The 13,938-nt window shown below is 39.5% G+C and overlaps 1 protein-coding gene across 2 annotated transcripts in view; it reads right to left on the reverse strand.

Moving 5' to 3' along the window:
- The window catches only part of USP13 (ubiquitin specific peptidase 13), a 110,493-nt gene that overhangs the window by 15,050 nt on the left and 81,505 nt on the right, over positions 1-13,938 (reverse strand). For both annotated transcript variants that reach the window (XM_058556295.1, XM_058556296.1), the window contains 5 exons: positions 12,131-12,253; positions 10,592-10,618; positions 7,223-7,366; positions 5,250-5,407; positions 3,221-3,374 (listed from right to left, as the gene is read on the reverse strand). In XM_058556295.1, the coding sequence (XP_058412278.1) occupies positions 3,221-3,374; positions 5,250-5,407; positions 7,223-7,366; positions 10,592-10,618; positions 12,131-12,253 (606 nt within the window). The remainder of the gene's footprint in view (positions 1-3,220; positions 3,375-5,249; positions 5,408-7,222; positions 7,367-10,591; positions 10,619-12,130; positions 12,254-13,938) is intronic.

The raw sequence follows: 13,938 nt of genomic DNA on the forward strand, positions 1-13,938 counted from the left end.
GGAAGGGAGGGAGGGAGGAAAGAAAAGAAACTTAAATGTTGAACAAATGTTTACTATGTAAGTGGATAGGGATTAAAAGAGGCATTTGTTGTACTTCTGTGAACTGAATTCATCCCTTAAGAAATTCTTTATTTAAAAATCATTGCTGTCATCTTCTGAATGTGCAAATAACCCCATTATTTGAAACTCTTTCTGTAATCGCCATTTACTTAAATAATAACTAGTTAGCCTAAAATTAGGTATATAAATTATGGTATATCTATACAATGGAACGTTCTTAATATATGTTCAACAATCTAGATTTATATATATGTACACCCACAGTTAGGGGAAAAGCAGGTTATAAAATAGCATGTATAGAATAGAATGTTATATTTTTATAAATATAGATATTATATTCATTTTTATAGATTTGCATAGAAAGGTCTAAAGAATATACACAAAACAACAGTGGTTACGAGTGGGTTGTAGAATTGTAATTTTTATTTTCCCCTTTTAATATATCTGTATTTTCTCAAGTTGCTAAAATTTTTATATTTCCTTTTAATTATAAGAAAAATAAACAACGTAAATAACTTTTTTTAAGGAAAAAGAAGTCGCTGACATGAGTTCAGGTGCTGTTGCAGCAAAGTACAAGAAATCATTTTTTTCTTTTCCAGTGATTTATGCAGTGGAACACAAAATAAGACACTGTCAGTTCCTCCATATGGCACTTAGTGGAGGCAGCAAAAAAACTACCCCTGTGACCACTACCTCCTGGCTTTCATTTCATTTTTCCTTCAGTCATTCATTTCTGATCACCTCCAATGGGCCAGGCACAGTGTTAGAAAGGCTACTTTAAGAACATCTGTTCTTCTATAAAATCAGAAGCAAACTGCATTTGGTGAATTAGGGTGGTCTATGCTTTCTTAGTTTTTCATAATTAAAATTTTCACCTACTACTGCCCTTAGATTCTGCATATCCTATACATGATTTCTCATAGTGCATCGCGGCCTCCTTCCCCATCCTCACTCACAAGTGCCCTAAATTTGGTGGTGATGAGGAATAAGGCTGCAGAGTTTGGCCCATAGTGCCTTTAAATTAAAGGGTGCTTGAAAGCATCATCATGGCATCCTATTCAAGGATGCATCTCAAAACCCAGTAGGGCCAGGAATATCTGCAGATCACTCTGAGTACAATCAGCCCAAGGAGATGATGTGGCTGTTCCGTATCATTAATGACCATCTTCGAGACAGCAGTTGGTCCCTCCAAGCTCCATCAGAAGAAGGGAAACCCTAATGGATCAGACTCTCCCTCCCTCTGCAGCCAAATATCTTGGCAGCTTTACAATGGCCCCATCTCGCTGATTCCTTCTGCAAGAAGGACTCATCCTCCCCAAAGAACAGTCCATTTCAGAAAATCAAGGAAGCAGTCAACCGATGAATACATAACAGGTAATAAATCCCATTCGTGAATTATTGAGTATCTTCTCTGTCACAGCTTTTAATATTTTAGGCAAGCCAGTGATTTCCAAAAAGTAATAAAAGGCCCTTTAGATGAATATGGAAGATGGGAGAACTACATCTCATCCTTTTCTCACCCAGTCAGGATTAAAACAGCTTCAGTGAAGAAATTCCTATTTTATATAAAAAAAAGAAGAAAGTTTCCCTCCCACCCTCTCTCTTGAGTTAGATCAATACATACATGTTAGGTCTGGTAAGATCACTAGTGAGTAGAACTACAGCTACATGATTATAGGAATAAATGCTTCTAATGTAAATTTAATCCAATTGTTATTTACTTAGTACTTTCTATGTGCTAAACACCATGAGATTTATAAAAGTAAAATGACTTCTGCCCTCCACAAGCTCCCAGTCAAATGAGAGACACAGACATTTACATAAACAATTTTATTGCAAGATCAATTTCATACTTCTAATAACAAAAGACCCAACACTACATTATAGTGGCTACGGGCACAGGCTCTGGAGGCAGACTGCCTGGGTTGGAATTCTGGTTCTACCTGTTACTAGCTATGTGACCTTGGCAAGTTACTTAACCTTCTCTACCTCAGTTTCTTCATCTGTAAAATGGGGATAATAATGCTATCTACCTCATAGGGTTATCGTGAGGATTAAATGTGCCATAAATGGAAGTATTATTAATACTTGTATAATTATTACTAGTGTATGAGGTAAGGAGGGACAAGGATCTGGGAAAGCAGTCCAGACATATGGAATCTGTGGCCAAGTTCTGAATAATGGTAAGGATTTTAGTGTGCAGTGACAGAAGAGAAGGGCATTTCACAATTAACCTGAGCAAAGGCCTGGAAGTTACGAGATGAGGGTCGATGACAGCTGAGCAGGCTGGTGGTCTGGCTACAAGACCAGGAGTCTGAGCTATAGGTATGGGGAGCACAGGAGAAATAACACTGAGAGACGAGGTAGGCTGGGATCTGACTGGAAGAGGTGTCGAATGCCAGGCTAAAGAGCCTGAACACTATTCCTTAGGCAATGACAGCCCGAGAAGCAGGGAATCATAATGGTGAAGAACATCGATTCTGGGTTTGAATCTTGGCTCCACATCTTAAGAGCTCTGTGACCCTGGGCAAGGTACCTAATCTTTCTGTGCCTCTGTTTTCTCACCTGTAAAACGTGTGTGGTGAGGATTAAGTGAGTGTTTATAAGCAAAGTGCTTAGAACAGTGCCTGACACATAGTAAGTGTTTGCTACAGATATATATATACATCTATGCTTTGTTATATATATATAAACACATATATAAGTGTTTGCTATTAAAAGGCAGAACATTGGCCTACGGCACATCTTCCTGCCATCCTGATAGCCCTTCAGAAAATTATCAGCAGTTGATATGGGTAGTGACAGGGTCAAGGGTACAGGACTGCTTTTCAACTTTTCAAAGAATATCACCATGAAAAAAAGGGCTCTCTCTTGGATAAAAACCTCCGTGATCCACCAAGAAATTTTACCACAAAGGACAAAGTCAAAGCTGGCACTAAACTTAAGTACACACACTGCTAGGCAACATGACTCTGAGTCCGTCCAAAACTTTATCAGATCACCGTGGCCCACGCAGTGGCTAAATGTACCATTTATGAGATGGGATTTGTGCTAACTTTTGAATGATGGCAAAGGTTTTAATATGCAGTGGCAAGAGGGAAGGCCATGAGCCAAATGTATAGCCACGATTACTCAGACAATCCCTAAGGCAAGAACTTACTTCCAGATCCATCCTTGACTCTAGGTCCTTCAGGCTTGGCCTCAGAAATAATGTTTGCATTGGCGTTATTCTCCATCTCGATCACGAAGTCACTGTCTTCCTCAAACTCAGGGTGGCTAAAGATCCAATCCAGTGCTCTTTCCAGGTTATTATTCTAATAAAATAAAACATTTTTACAATGTATGCAGTCCCCAGGCCTCATTATATCCTGACTATTTGAAAGGATGTCAAGTAGATAGGACAGGAGGCCTGAATTAATTAGTCCTAAGTGCCTCCAAGTAAGAAGCTCTGATTCTGCATATGAAATGCACATTAGGTTGGCATTCTGCAAGTCTCCCAACCAAAGTCTCTAACTGGATTCACTGGAAAACAGTTCTGAGCGGCAGCTTAGCATCCCAAAGCCCATCAGTCTTAGCTCAGCGCTTCTGTAGGCTGATGCTGATAATAACGCGGTGCAGAATGCCAGAGAGGATGGCATGTAAGTGCAGCCCTTTTTAAAGCCATTCTAATTGCACACACTACATTCTCTACCAACTGTATTTTCTGCAGATTACCATGCAAGGTAGAGGGGTGCCAATGTGAGTACTACGCTAGTGCCTCCTCTCCCTAAATCTTGGCAGAATGGTTGAATTGCAGTAGAGTCAAGATTAATGCCTTGATTAATGATGACAACACTTGTTAGCTAAGTTAAATTTTTTTTTTTTTTTGTGAGGAAGATCAGCCCTGAGCTAACATCCTGCTGAATCCTCCTCTTTTTTGCTGAGGAAGGCCGCCTCTGAGCTAACATCTATTGCCAATCCTCCTCCTTTTTTTTTTTTCCCCCAAAGCCCCCCAAGACAGTTGTATGTCATAGTTGCACATCATTCTAGTTGCTGTATGTGGGACGCAGCCTCAGCATGGCCGGACAAGCAGTGCGTTGGTGCACGCCCGGGGTTCCGAACCCGGGCCGCCAGTAGCGGAGCGCGCGCACTTAACTGCTAAGCCACGGGGCCGGCCCAAGTTAAATTGTTTTAAACCGAACTCCACGCAGTTCAAACCAATTAACCATGAAAATATTTCCATCTTCCCCTGTTTGTGATATCACTGGCAGGTTAAAGAATTTGTTTAGGTGTAGTCAGACTCTCCAATGAAACTGTCAGGCAAATAAAATAAGTGGGGCATAAGCAAGTACCCTGAGTGAAACAAACTGTAGTTGAGACATTTCAAGTATTTTAAAGGGAAACAGATTGTTCCAGCCACATTCCCACGAGCTACTCAAGAGCCACTGTGACCTCAGCAATGGACCCTAGAGGACAACCAGTCAGGATAGGCAAGAAGGAATCAGTAGCAGACATCCATTCAAAAATGGAGTATGGTGTGGCAAGGAAGGATGGGTTTAAAAGAAAAGAATGCAAGGAAGGATTGGTTTAAAACAAAAGTACTTTCCCTTAATATTAAATAGATATCTGTACTGCAAGAGGAAGACTTCTATCTACTCTCCAGTTTCACAGTCCTTCTCTCCTGATATCAGGAATTCATGAATACAGGCCGAACTCTCTCTCTCTGCAGAGAGAAAGAGAAGCAGAGAATTCCAAGGAGCCATTCAGTCTTCTCTATGAATACTTCTGAGAGACATTTCTCCAAGGTCTTGGCATCAGAAAAGCATAATTTCTCCTAAAGAACTGCCTTACTGAACACAGAATCTCATGCATCCCTCTTTGTTCTAAGCCCACAAGCAAGCTCCAAGTCAAATCTCTGACCCCCGTTAATAAACATGAGGATGACACAGAGCTTCTTTCAGTTTGGTCATCTTGCCCAGCTGTATTATCTCCCTAATCTTAAATTCTTTGTCTGATTCCCTCAATCATTTATTTTAGCTTTATATATACTATATGCCAATAAATCTCTGTGGGCCATGGCAGGGTATAAGTGAGACAGACATGATTCAACACGATCAAAGGACATTGAAAAGTCTCAATTGCTACTGACAGAAATACAAACCACCTCCAATAAGAGGAGGGTATTCACACACACAGTCTCGCATGCTTACTGTTGCTCGTAGTGCCTGAATAGCCTGATTTCGATGGAATCCCATGGAGGTAATGATAGCTACAATTTCCTCCGGAGGTTGGTTATCCAATCCAGTAGCACCAAAAACAGCAGAAGCTGCTCCTCCATAACCAGGCATGGTCAGTGGTTCGGCAAAATCTGGGGAAAATAATCACACTCAGGCCTTTTTCTTTTCTGGTCTTGAAACAAACAACACTTTAGAGCTAAGAAGGAAAAATAACTGCAAAGTTACAATAATCAAGACAGTCTGGTACTGGCATAAGGATAAACATATAGATCAATGCAATAGAACTGAGTCCAGAAATAAGCTCATATATCTATGGTCAATTTATTTTCCACAAAGGTACCAAGACCATTCAATGGGGAAAAGACAGTCTTTTCAACAAATGGTGTTGGACAATTGCATATCCACATGCAAAAGAATGAAGTTGGACCCCTACCTCATACCATATACAAAAATTAACTCAGAATGGATCATCTACCTAAATGTAAAAGCTAAAACTACAAAACTCTTAGAAGAAAACATAAGAGTAAATCTTTGTGACCTTAGGTTAGGCAATGGTTTTTTAGACACAATACCAAAAGCATAAGTGACAAAAGAAAAAAATAGATAAATTGGACTTAATCAAAATTTAAACCTTCTGTGCTTCAAAGGATATCATCAAGAAAGTAAAAAGACAAGTCACAGAATGGGAGAAAATATTTGCAAATCATATATCTGACCAGGTACTTGTATGCAGAATATAAAATGAACTCTCAGAGCTCAACAATAGAAAGACAAATAATCTCATCAAAAATGGGCAAAAGATTTGAATAGACCTTTCTCCAAAGATATAGAAATGGCCAATAAGCATATGAAAAGATGCTCTACATCATTAATCATTAGGGAAATGCCAATCAAAACTACAATGAGATGCCACTTCATATCCACTTAAACGGCTATAATAAAAACAATAATAACAAGGGTTGGTGAGGATATGGAGAAATTGGAATCCTCAAACATTGCTGGTGGGAATGTAAAACAGCACAGCCACTATTGAAAACAATTTGGTGATTTCTCAAAAAGTTAAACACAGAGTTACTATATGACACAGCAATTCTACTCAAGAGAAATGAAAACAAATGTCCACACAAAAATTTGTACACAAAATGTTTATAACAGCATTATTCATAAGAGCCAAAAAAGGAAACAACCCAAATGTCTATCAGTTGATCAAAGGATAAATAAAACATAGTATGTCTATACATTGGAATATTATTTGGTCATAAAAAGGAATGAAGTACTGATATATGCTACAGCATAGATGAAGCTCAAAAGCATTATGCTAAATTATAGAAACCAAACACTAAAGATCCCATATTCTATGATTCCATTTATATGAAATGTCCAAAATAGGCAAATTCATAGAGGCAGAAAGTAGATTAATGGTTGCCAGGGGCTGGGGAGAGTGGGAGAATGGGAAGTACAGGATTTCTTTTGGGGGGACAAAAATGTCCTAAAATTAGATAGTGGTGACGGTGCACAACTCTGCGAATTTACTAAAACCCACTGAAATGTACACCTTAAATGGGTGAATTATATGGTATGTGAATTCTATCTTAATAAAGTAGAAAAATTAAAAACCAAACAGCCCCCATTTCTTCGTGATATATTTCTATTTCACGTTCTCATAATCTCTTAGCTAGAAGTATATCTCACATCTTTCCAATGGTCCTTTTGCCACTGAATGGTACACTTTAACAGTGTGAATTATATCTCAATAAAGTTATTATTAAAAAAAGAAGAAAGACAAAGATTGTGACTTTGCTACACAAAGTCCTCCCCCACTGCAGTATATTATGAGCTGAAAAGTCATTTTCAGGGACACATCCAGAGGACAGGGAAGAATCAAGGCTTAGCATCACTGAGGAGCAAATCAGACCCCAAAGCCATTCCATTTTCCGGCCACCTACCTGGCTCCTCCATGTGAACAATGATCCAGTTGAAGGCCACCTCGGCTCCCATATTTCCAGTAAAGTACACAGCCTTCCGACATGCTTCTAGAGGGAAACCCATCTCAGCCAGCTGCATCACTGATGACTCATCGATGTCTGATGCTACGGAGCACAACAGGATATTCTGGTGTAAAACAGTAAACTCTCTACTTCTTCTTGTCTTAGCTTCTCTTCACCCCCTTATCCATATGCTACGCAAAGAAGGGGCTATTTTGTTTAATGTGTAGATGGTGGTTTAACCTTGTTTTGTTTTAAACCATCCAAATATTAAGCTATTTGAGCTGAGTTTATATCTTGGACCTAAATAGGAACCATGGTAATTACCTGAACAATCTAAGCACTGAAAAACAATTCTCTAATTTCATACAGGAAGATTTAGTGTATTCTCAGAACCATCTCAGCCTCTCAGATCATTCCCAAGACCTGTATAGCAGCCTCTTCTATGACTGAAATTTGAAGAGAAAAGCATTATCTGCAGGCCCAAAAAGCCTGTTCCTTAAATCTCACAGGAAGTTAGAGCAGGCCTTTAGATACATTAGCAATCAAAGGAAGGACTCAGCTATGGGAATGGAGAGCCCAAATGTTAAGTATGGAAGGAAAGAATGTGTTTTTTAATCCTATATGTTTAAGATATTAAAAGAGATAGATTTATAAACCTAACTTGGGCTTACAAAGGGTTTTGTTTTGTTTTCTTTTCATAATAACATACAGATATTGATAGAGATGTGTGTGTATGTCTATGTGTGGGTGTGTATAGACACACACACATACATATAGGTTTGTATGTATACATTATATCTTCGTACAAATATATACATATACATATGTATGCTTATATGTATATGTATACACATACATGGTTGTATGTGTGTGTGTGTGTGTGTGTGTGCCCCCATACACACCTATACAGTGCTCTCAAATTACACCAAAGGTGGGAGAGAACAGAGCACAAAATATATCCCTTATGTTTTCCATGTCCTGAGGTCTCTAATCTACTGAAAATTCTGCCAAAGATGGCAATTAATAGAATTCAGGAATAGAGATACCTGTTTTACAAAAATTATATTGAAAGTGTTTACCAAAGTTCTCTCTTACAAGGAAGATACATAGAGCATACTATCAAGGTCAAATTTTAAGAAAGCAATGACGTAGGACAACAGTGATACCCAAATTGTGTTCTACGGTATTCTAGTGATCTGAGAGAGATATAATTATTGAACCACAAAACAAGGGGTTTCCATGGTCAAATAAATTTTTAAAACCCACATTCTCAATTCTCCCCTTAGAAATTTATAATGCGTATTAGCATAGTGAAGACCCAAAAGTCCTATAATAAAGACTCCTACAGGGGCCGGCCCAGTGGAACAAGCAGTTTAGTGCACTTGCTCTGCTGCAGCAGCCCAGGGTTCGCTGGTTCAGATCCCAGGCACGCACCGACGCACCGCTTGGCAAGCCATGCTGTGGCGGCATCCCATATAAAGTGGAGGAAGATGAGCACAGATGTTAGCCCAGGGCCAGTCTTCCTCAGCAAAAAGAGGAGGATTGGCAGATGTTAGCTCAGGGCTGATCTTCCTCACAAAAAAAAAAAAAAAAAGACTCCTATAGTAAGGAGACTATGAAAGTCCTTCTGCAGAACACCTTTCAACAGCTTGTAAGACTCAAATGTTCCCTAGAATGCAGTTTAAGAAGTGCAGCTTAATAAGGAGTGTACATATGTATATAATAACATATTGGACTGAAATGTCCAATTCCATTCTTGTGAAAAATAAAGTGAGCCAAGCACAGGTAAAGAACAGTAGAAGGATGTACACCAAATGGTAACAGTGGTTATGGATGGGTGATGAAACCACAGACGATTCTTGCTAATCCATAGTTTCTAAGTATATTTTTATGTTTGCAACAAGAAAACAATAAGTTATTCCTTTTAAAAATCTGATAAAGCTAGGACATAAATATAAAATAAGCCCAGTTAATTATATTTTCTGCTGTTGAGTACAGGTAATGGCTGATAAGACAGCAGGCTTAGATCCAGGGGTAATCAATGGCCAAACCAGTAACACTGAAAAGTGGCTGGGTGCTCACTGTCAGAGACGGCCTCCTCCTGCACAGTCAGTTCCAACCACCCACCACCTCCCCTGGGGCCAGATCCTGCAGGCCAGCTCTCTGCAGCATCAGGAGCAGCCAGCAGACCTCTCACAGTCCAGGAAAGGTCAAGCGGCATGAAAAGCACACCGGACTCCTAGTGCTGGTGCTGGTCCAGTCCTTGGGTCTCCAAACTTGACTGGGTCTCAGTTTTATCCTCTGTAAAAGGTCACCTGCCCTGCCCTTCTAACTGTGATAATCAAATGAGAACCTGGACTTTGTATAAATAGTAAATACACACTGTTGAAAGAATTTATGGAATAATCAATGCACTGTGACTCATGGTAACCATTCAAAATATTAACAGCCATTGTTATTATTTCAGTTAGATTATTCACAGTGGCAATGGTTTTCCCAAGACCCTTGCTGACCCTAACAGCTTCTCCTAGCAATTAGTAAATTATAACCGACCCAAGAAAGCAAATGTGGAGGTTTAAGCCACACAATCAATCATCTGCAATATGGAACACTCAAACTTCTAAATTAACAATAGTTCATCTCCAGAAAGGCTTTGTAGACAAAAAGATTCAGAGTATTTAGTGTCTACTCTCTCTTCCTACCAATTAATATCTAAATATTCACTATTAATAGTTTATTTTTTTAATGTTCTTTCTTGAAAACCAAGAGTATCAACTCCCTCAGGATTAAGGCACTAAAAGGCTACAAAATTAACAAAACAATCCAATGAAACTAACAACCTTGAGAGTATTAATTAATACTACCACGTCCTCTCAGTCGTTTGTCTTCGTTATGTGGCCAGCGGCAGGAGTGGAAAAAATGACTGCCCACTGTGCCATAATTGTAGAAAGAGGCCTACTCATGTGGCCAGAGAGGGAAGAAATAGCATCATCGTACCCCATTCACATGTGAGGAAATCGAGGCTCAGAGAAGTTAAGTAAATTATCCTAGGTCACATGGTCATAAATGGCAGAGCCAAGACTCCATCCCAGGGCTTATTGGCTCTATGCTAATGGTCACCGTCCTGAGCTACAGGGCCACCTAAATCACCATGTCACTGGTTTACATTTGCTGCCAACTCAACTTGCAGACAAAGAATCATTCCCATCAGGAAAAGCTGCATATACACATGTAAAGAACAATGCCCCTTTACTGAACTCCCACAGATAAATGTGTCAGACCACTAACAATTGCAGGACACTGAGAAAAATTTCAAAAGATACATACGGTCTATCAATTGGTTCATCAGGCGATCTGGAAATTAAGGGAGAGTGCAAAAAATGAGACCAAACCAGAGCAAAGAGTTTCAGAGAAAGAATGAGTTAATCCAGGGCGCTCCCTAACCCCCACCCCCAACCCCTTGAGATCCCAAACTGTTGTCAACCCCTCAAGTCCCCACACAGACCACCCCAGCCTGCACGACATAAAGTCATTACAGTGAGGAGGGAAAATATCAGGTTTCAGGCATTTAGAGCAGCTAAAACATGATGCTTTACCACCTTAATGAACTAAATAACATGGAAACTACACTTTTGGTGGTGAGCACACTGTAGTATATAAAGAATCAAATTATAATCTTCTGAAACCTAGACAATATTATAAACCAATGTTATCTCAATTAAAAAAAAAGAAATGAACTAAATAATTTCTCTCCCTGTATTACTAAGAATTACTAATTGTAATTATACAATTACAAACCTAGGATTCTGTTATGAACCGCAGAGAAAGCAGGAGCAGTGCTAATAAACCATCTCGTATTTCTCTGATGCCCATACTGATCTCTTCTTTCTCGAACCCTTTTAATGAACCACCTGTACCACATAACCCAGACTGCCCCACGTACAGGTCCCTTCTCTACTCTCCGTACTCTGTAATTTAACATTTGACTTAGCATGAGAGAATAAAGTAACAAAGATGCCTATCTTGAATCCTATCTTGATCGTCCTGCATTCACCTTACCCTTCATTTGCACCCGAATATAGTCCCCAACAACATTCATTGCTCAGTCGATGAAAAACGTTTGGTAGAAGGGCCCAGCATGCTCTATCACGATTAACTAATTACCTAATTGACTCATTAGGAAGGTGATTGGTAAACAGGTGTGCAAATGAAGCCAGAATAAAGCTGATTTCATCAGAATAACTGAGCTCATAATGGAACCAAGATTTTTTGACAATGTTCTTGGACCCGCAAAGGTGAGGCAATTATTTTTTGCATGTCCTTTTTCCTTAAAAAGTGAAGTATTCTGAACAATGACCAATTTAGCATTCACAGAGTGAAAAAGAAACTCAAGCCGATCCCTTGCTATGAAGCTGGGGAGGTGAGATGTGGACAAGATTTTTAAAACCAACATGCACTGTTGAATTTCCCCTTTTGCTTGTCCAAAAGTATTCCCAAGAATGACACAGCTCCCCTAGACTAAGAGCCTACTGAAAACACACTCCTTCTCTTCCCTATGGGCCCATCTGGGGGAAGGAGAAGGAAGGAGGGAGGCAAAGCCAGAGGCAACATAACCTAAAAACTTTTGGGAGATTGGCAGCCCTCTATTGCCAGTGATTTCCACAGGTCTGTTTCAACTACTTGTGATGGGTCTGTGCTTCTTCCCACGTCTATTTTAAGTTCACAGTTGCAGCCAGGCCTCATTTGTGTGTCTATGGTGGGTTATAGCACAGGAAGGGACAGCAGAGTGGTGGGAGAAAAGTGACTATTCCAGCAGAGGAGGGTGGGGGAAGTGGTAGAGAACATCCTCCTGGCAGAAGACAGTACCTTTTGAGTCATCAGGAATGACTATGGGGGGGCTGATGTCTGGAAGCTCCTCCTCTCCTGGCTGTAACCCCTTGGCTCGGAGATGGTTGATATCAAGTAGGTCTGGCATATCAATAGAAACATCTGCAAAATGAGAGAGACTACATTCACTGGATTCTCAAAAAGCCCACAATCACCTCCTAAAACTAGCACCACTAACTCTACATGCATGTGTCTAGGCAGAGCTAAGGGATGCTTTTCAGGTCCCTAGAGTAGATCATTGGACCAGACTCATCGAGACTGATTAGATGTTAATGGAGAACCAGGGGAAAGTACAGAGGGCAGCAGGATTTCACAATGAACAAGAACAAATGGGGTAAGCCAGAGGTCACAAACTGGTAGCCCAAAGACCATTTGTAGCCCAGACATTTTCCATTTGATGTTTTTAAAATGATGGCAACAAATTCCAATTTTTAAATCAAATTTAATTTAAAAATCCAGATTTCCAGCTTATTTTGGAAAACAGAAAGCTGTAGCATATTCTCATATGGTAACAACTGCCTGGAGGCCGATCTTTAGCTTCCACTCTAGACAATATGTGCTCTCTGTGAGTCTGTCACAGACCCCACCACTCCCTATTGCCCCCATGATCTTAAGCATCATATTTGTGCTATTCTGATTCTTATAGTAGAGAAATGTTTTTCTAATCCATGTATTTATCAAAAGTGGGAATACCCAAGAAAGACCAAGATAGCTAGCTACATGTTTCTTATACCCAGCCTACCTCTTTCATTTACATTATCATCCTGTCTTGTTAGGCATTTGAGTTTGCAACCCCTAGTTTATGCCTTTTCTCAGATCATAGTGGGTACTGCAATTATTCTAAATAAGGTAATAAATAAGAAATTAAGTTTTAAAGAAATTAATTGAATCTCAAGTATATTAGTCTTGGGTATATTTTCTTAACTTCTCAGCTCAGTTGTTATTACACTGACTTACTCAAATACAAAATTTATCAGCCTAATAGCCTGTTGATTCAGTATTGCACACATTCAGATATGATTATAATTAAAAATGGGTTCAAATGTTGGTGCAGGATATGTCTCTCGGGCTAGCAAACAGAACCTGAAAAGACTATCCCCAAAACCAGTGATAATGCCAGATACATAAATCCTATTTTAAAACAACAACCCAAAGAAGAAGCTTAGTTAAAAAACAAATTTAAGTCTCAGGGGACAGCAAAAACATAATGTCTGACCAACAAATCAATACAATTCTTTCTCAACAGAAAAATTCAGGTTCATTAAAGAAAGCTTTGTGGCTCCTTTAAATTCAGCAAGTCTGTGAAATCTGACCTGAATTTTATACCCTTTACAGGAATTCCAAGGACAAAGAAACATAAGAAAACTGTTTCTAAAGCAGTTCAAAGCCTTTAGAAGAGTCAGTTTTCTCTCTCATTACTTCTCAGGTCCATGGAGGCAAGGTTGAGTGATGAGCATCCTGCCCACAAAATTATTCTGCCAGGAAAAGCAAAGATCTGCTGCAGAATCAGTCTCAGCCCTGCATAATTTCATGTGGCAAACAGTGCCATGTAAACCATTAGTGCTGGAAGTTTCTGGAAAATTTCTCCTGCCAATTTACATTCTTTTTACGTACCCCCTTCAGATGAGCAGATAAGGGCTTAATTAACCAGAGTAAGACTTGAGTTGTTGTTTTTTTTAAGTGCTCAAAACATAAAAACTTTAAAGGTCTGGCAAACAGTCTGAGGTACCTGCTTGAGAAACCACCAAGGGTAAAACTGGACATCCTTCCACAGCACTAAGGACAGT

The sequence above is a fragment of the Diceros bicornis genome, chromosome 15 (genome assembly GCF_020826845.1).
Source record: "Diceros bicornis minor isolate mBicDic1 chromosome 15, mDicBic1.mat.cur, whole genome shotgun sequence".
NCBI classification, from domain to species: domain Eukaryota; kingdom Metazoa; phylum Chordata; class Mammalia; order Perissodactyla; family Rhinocerotidae; genus Diceros; species Diceros bicornis.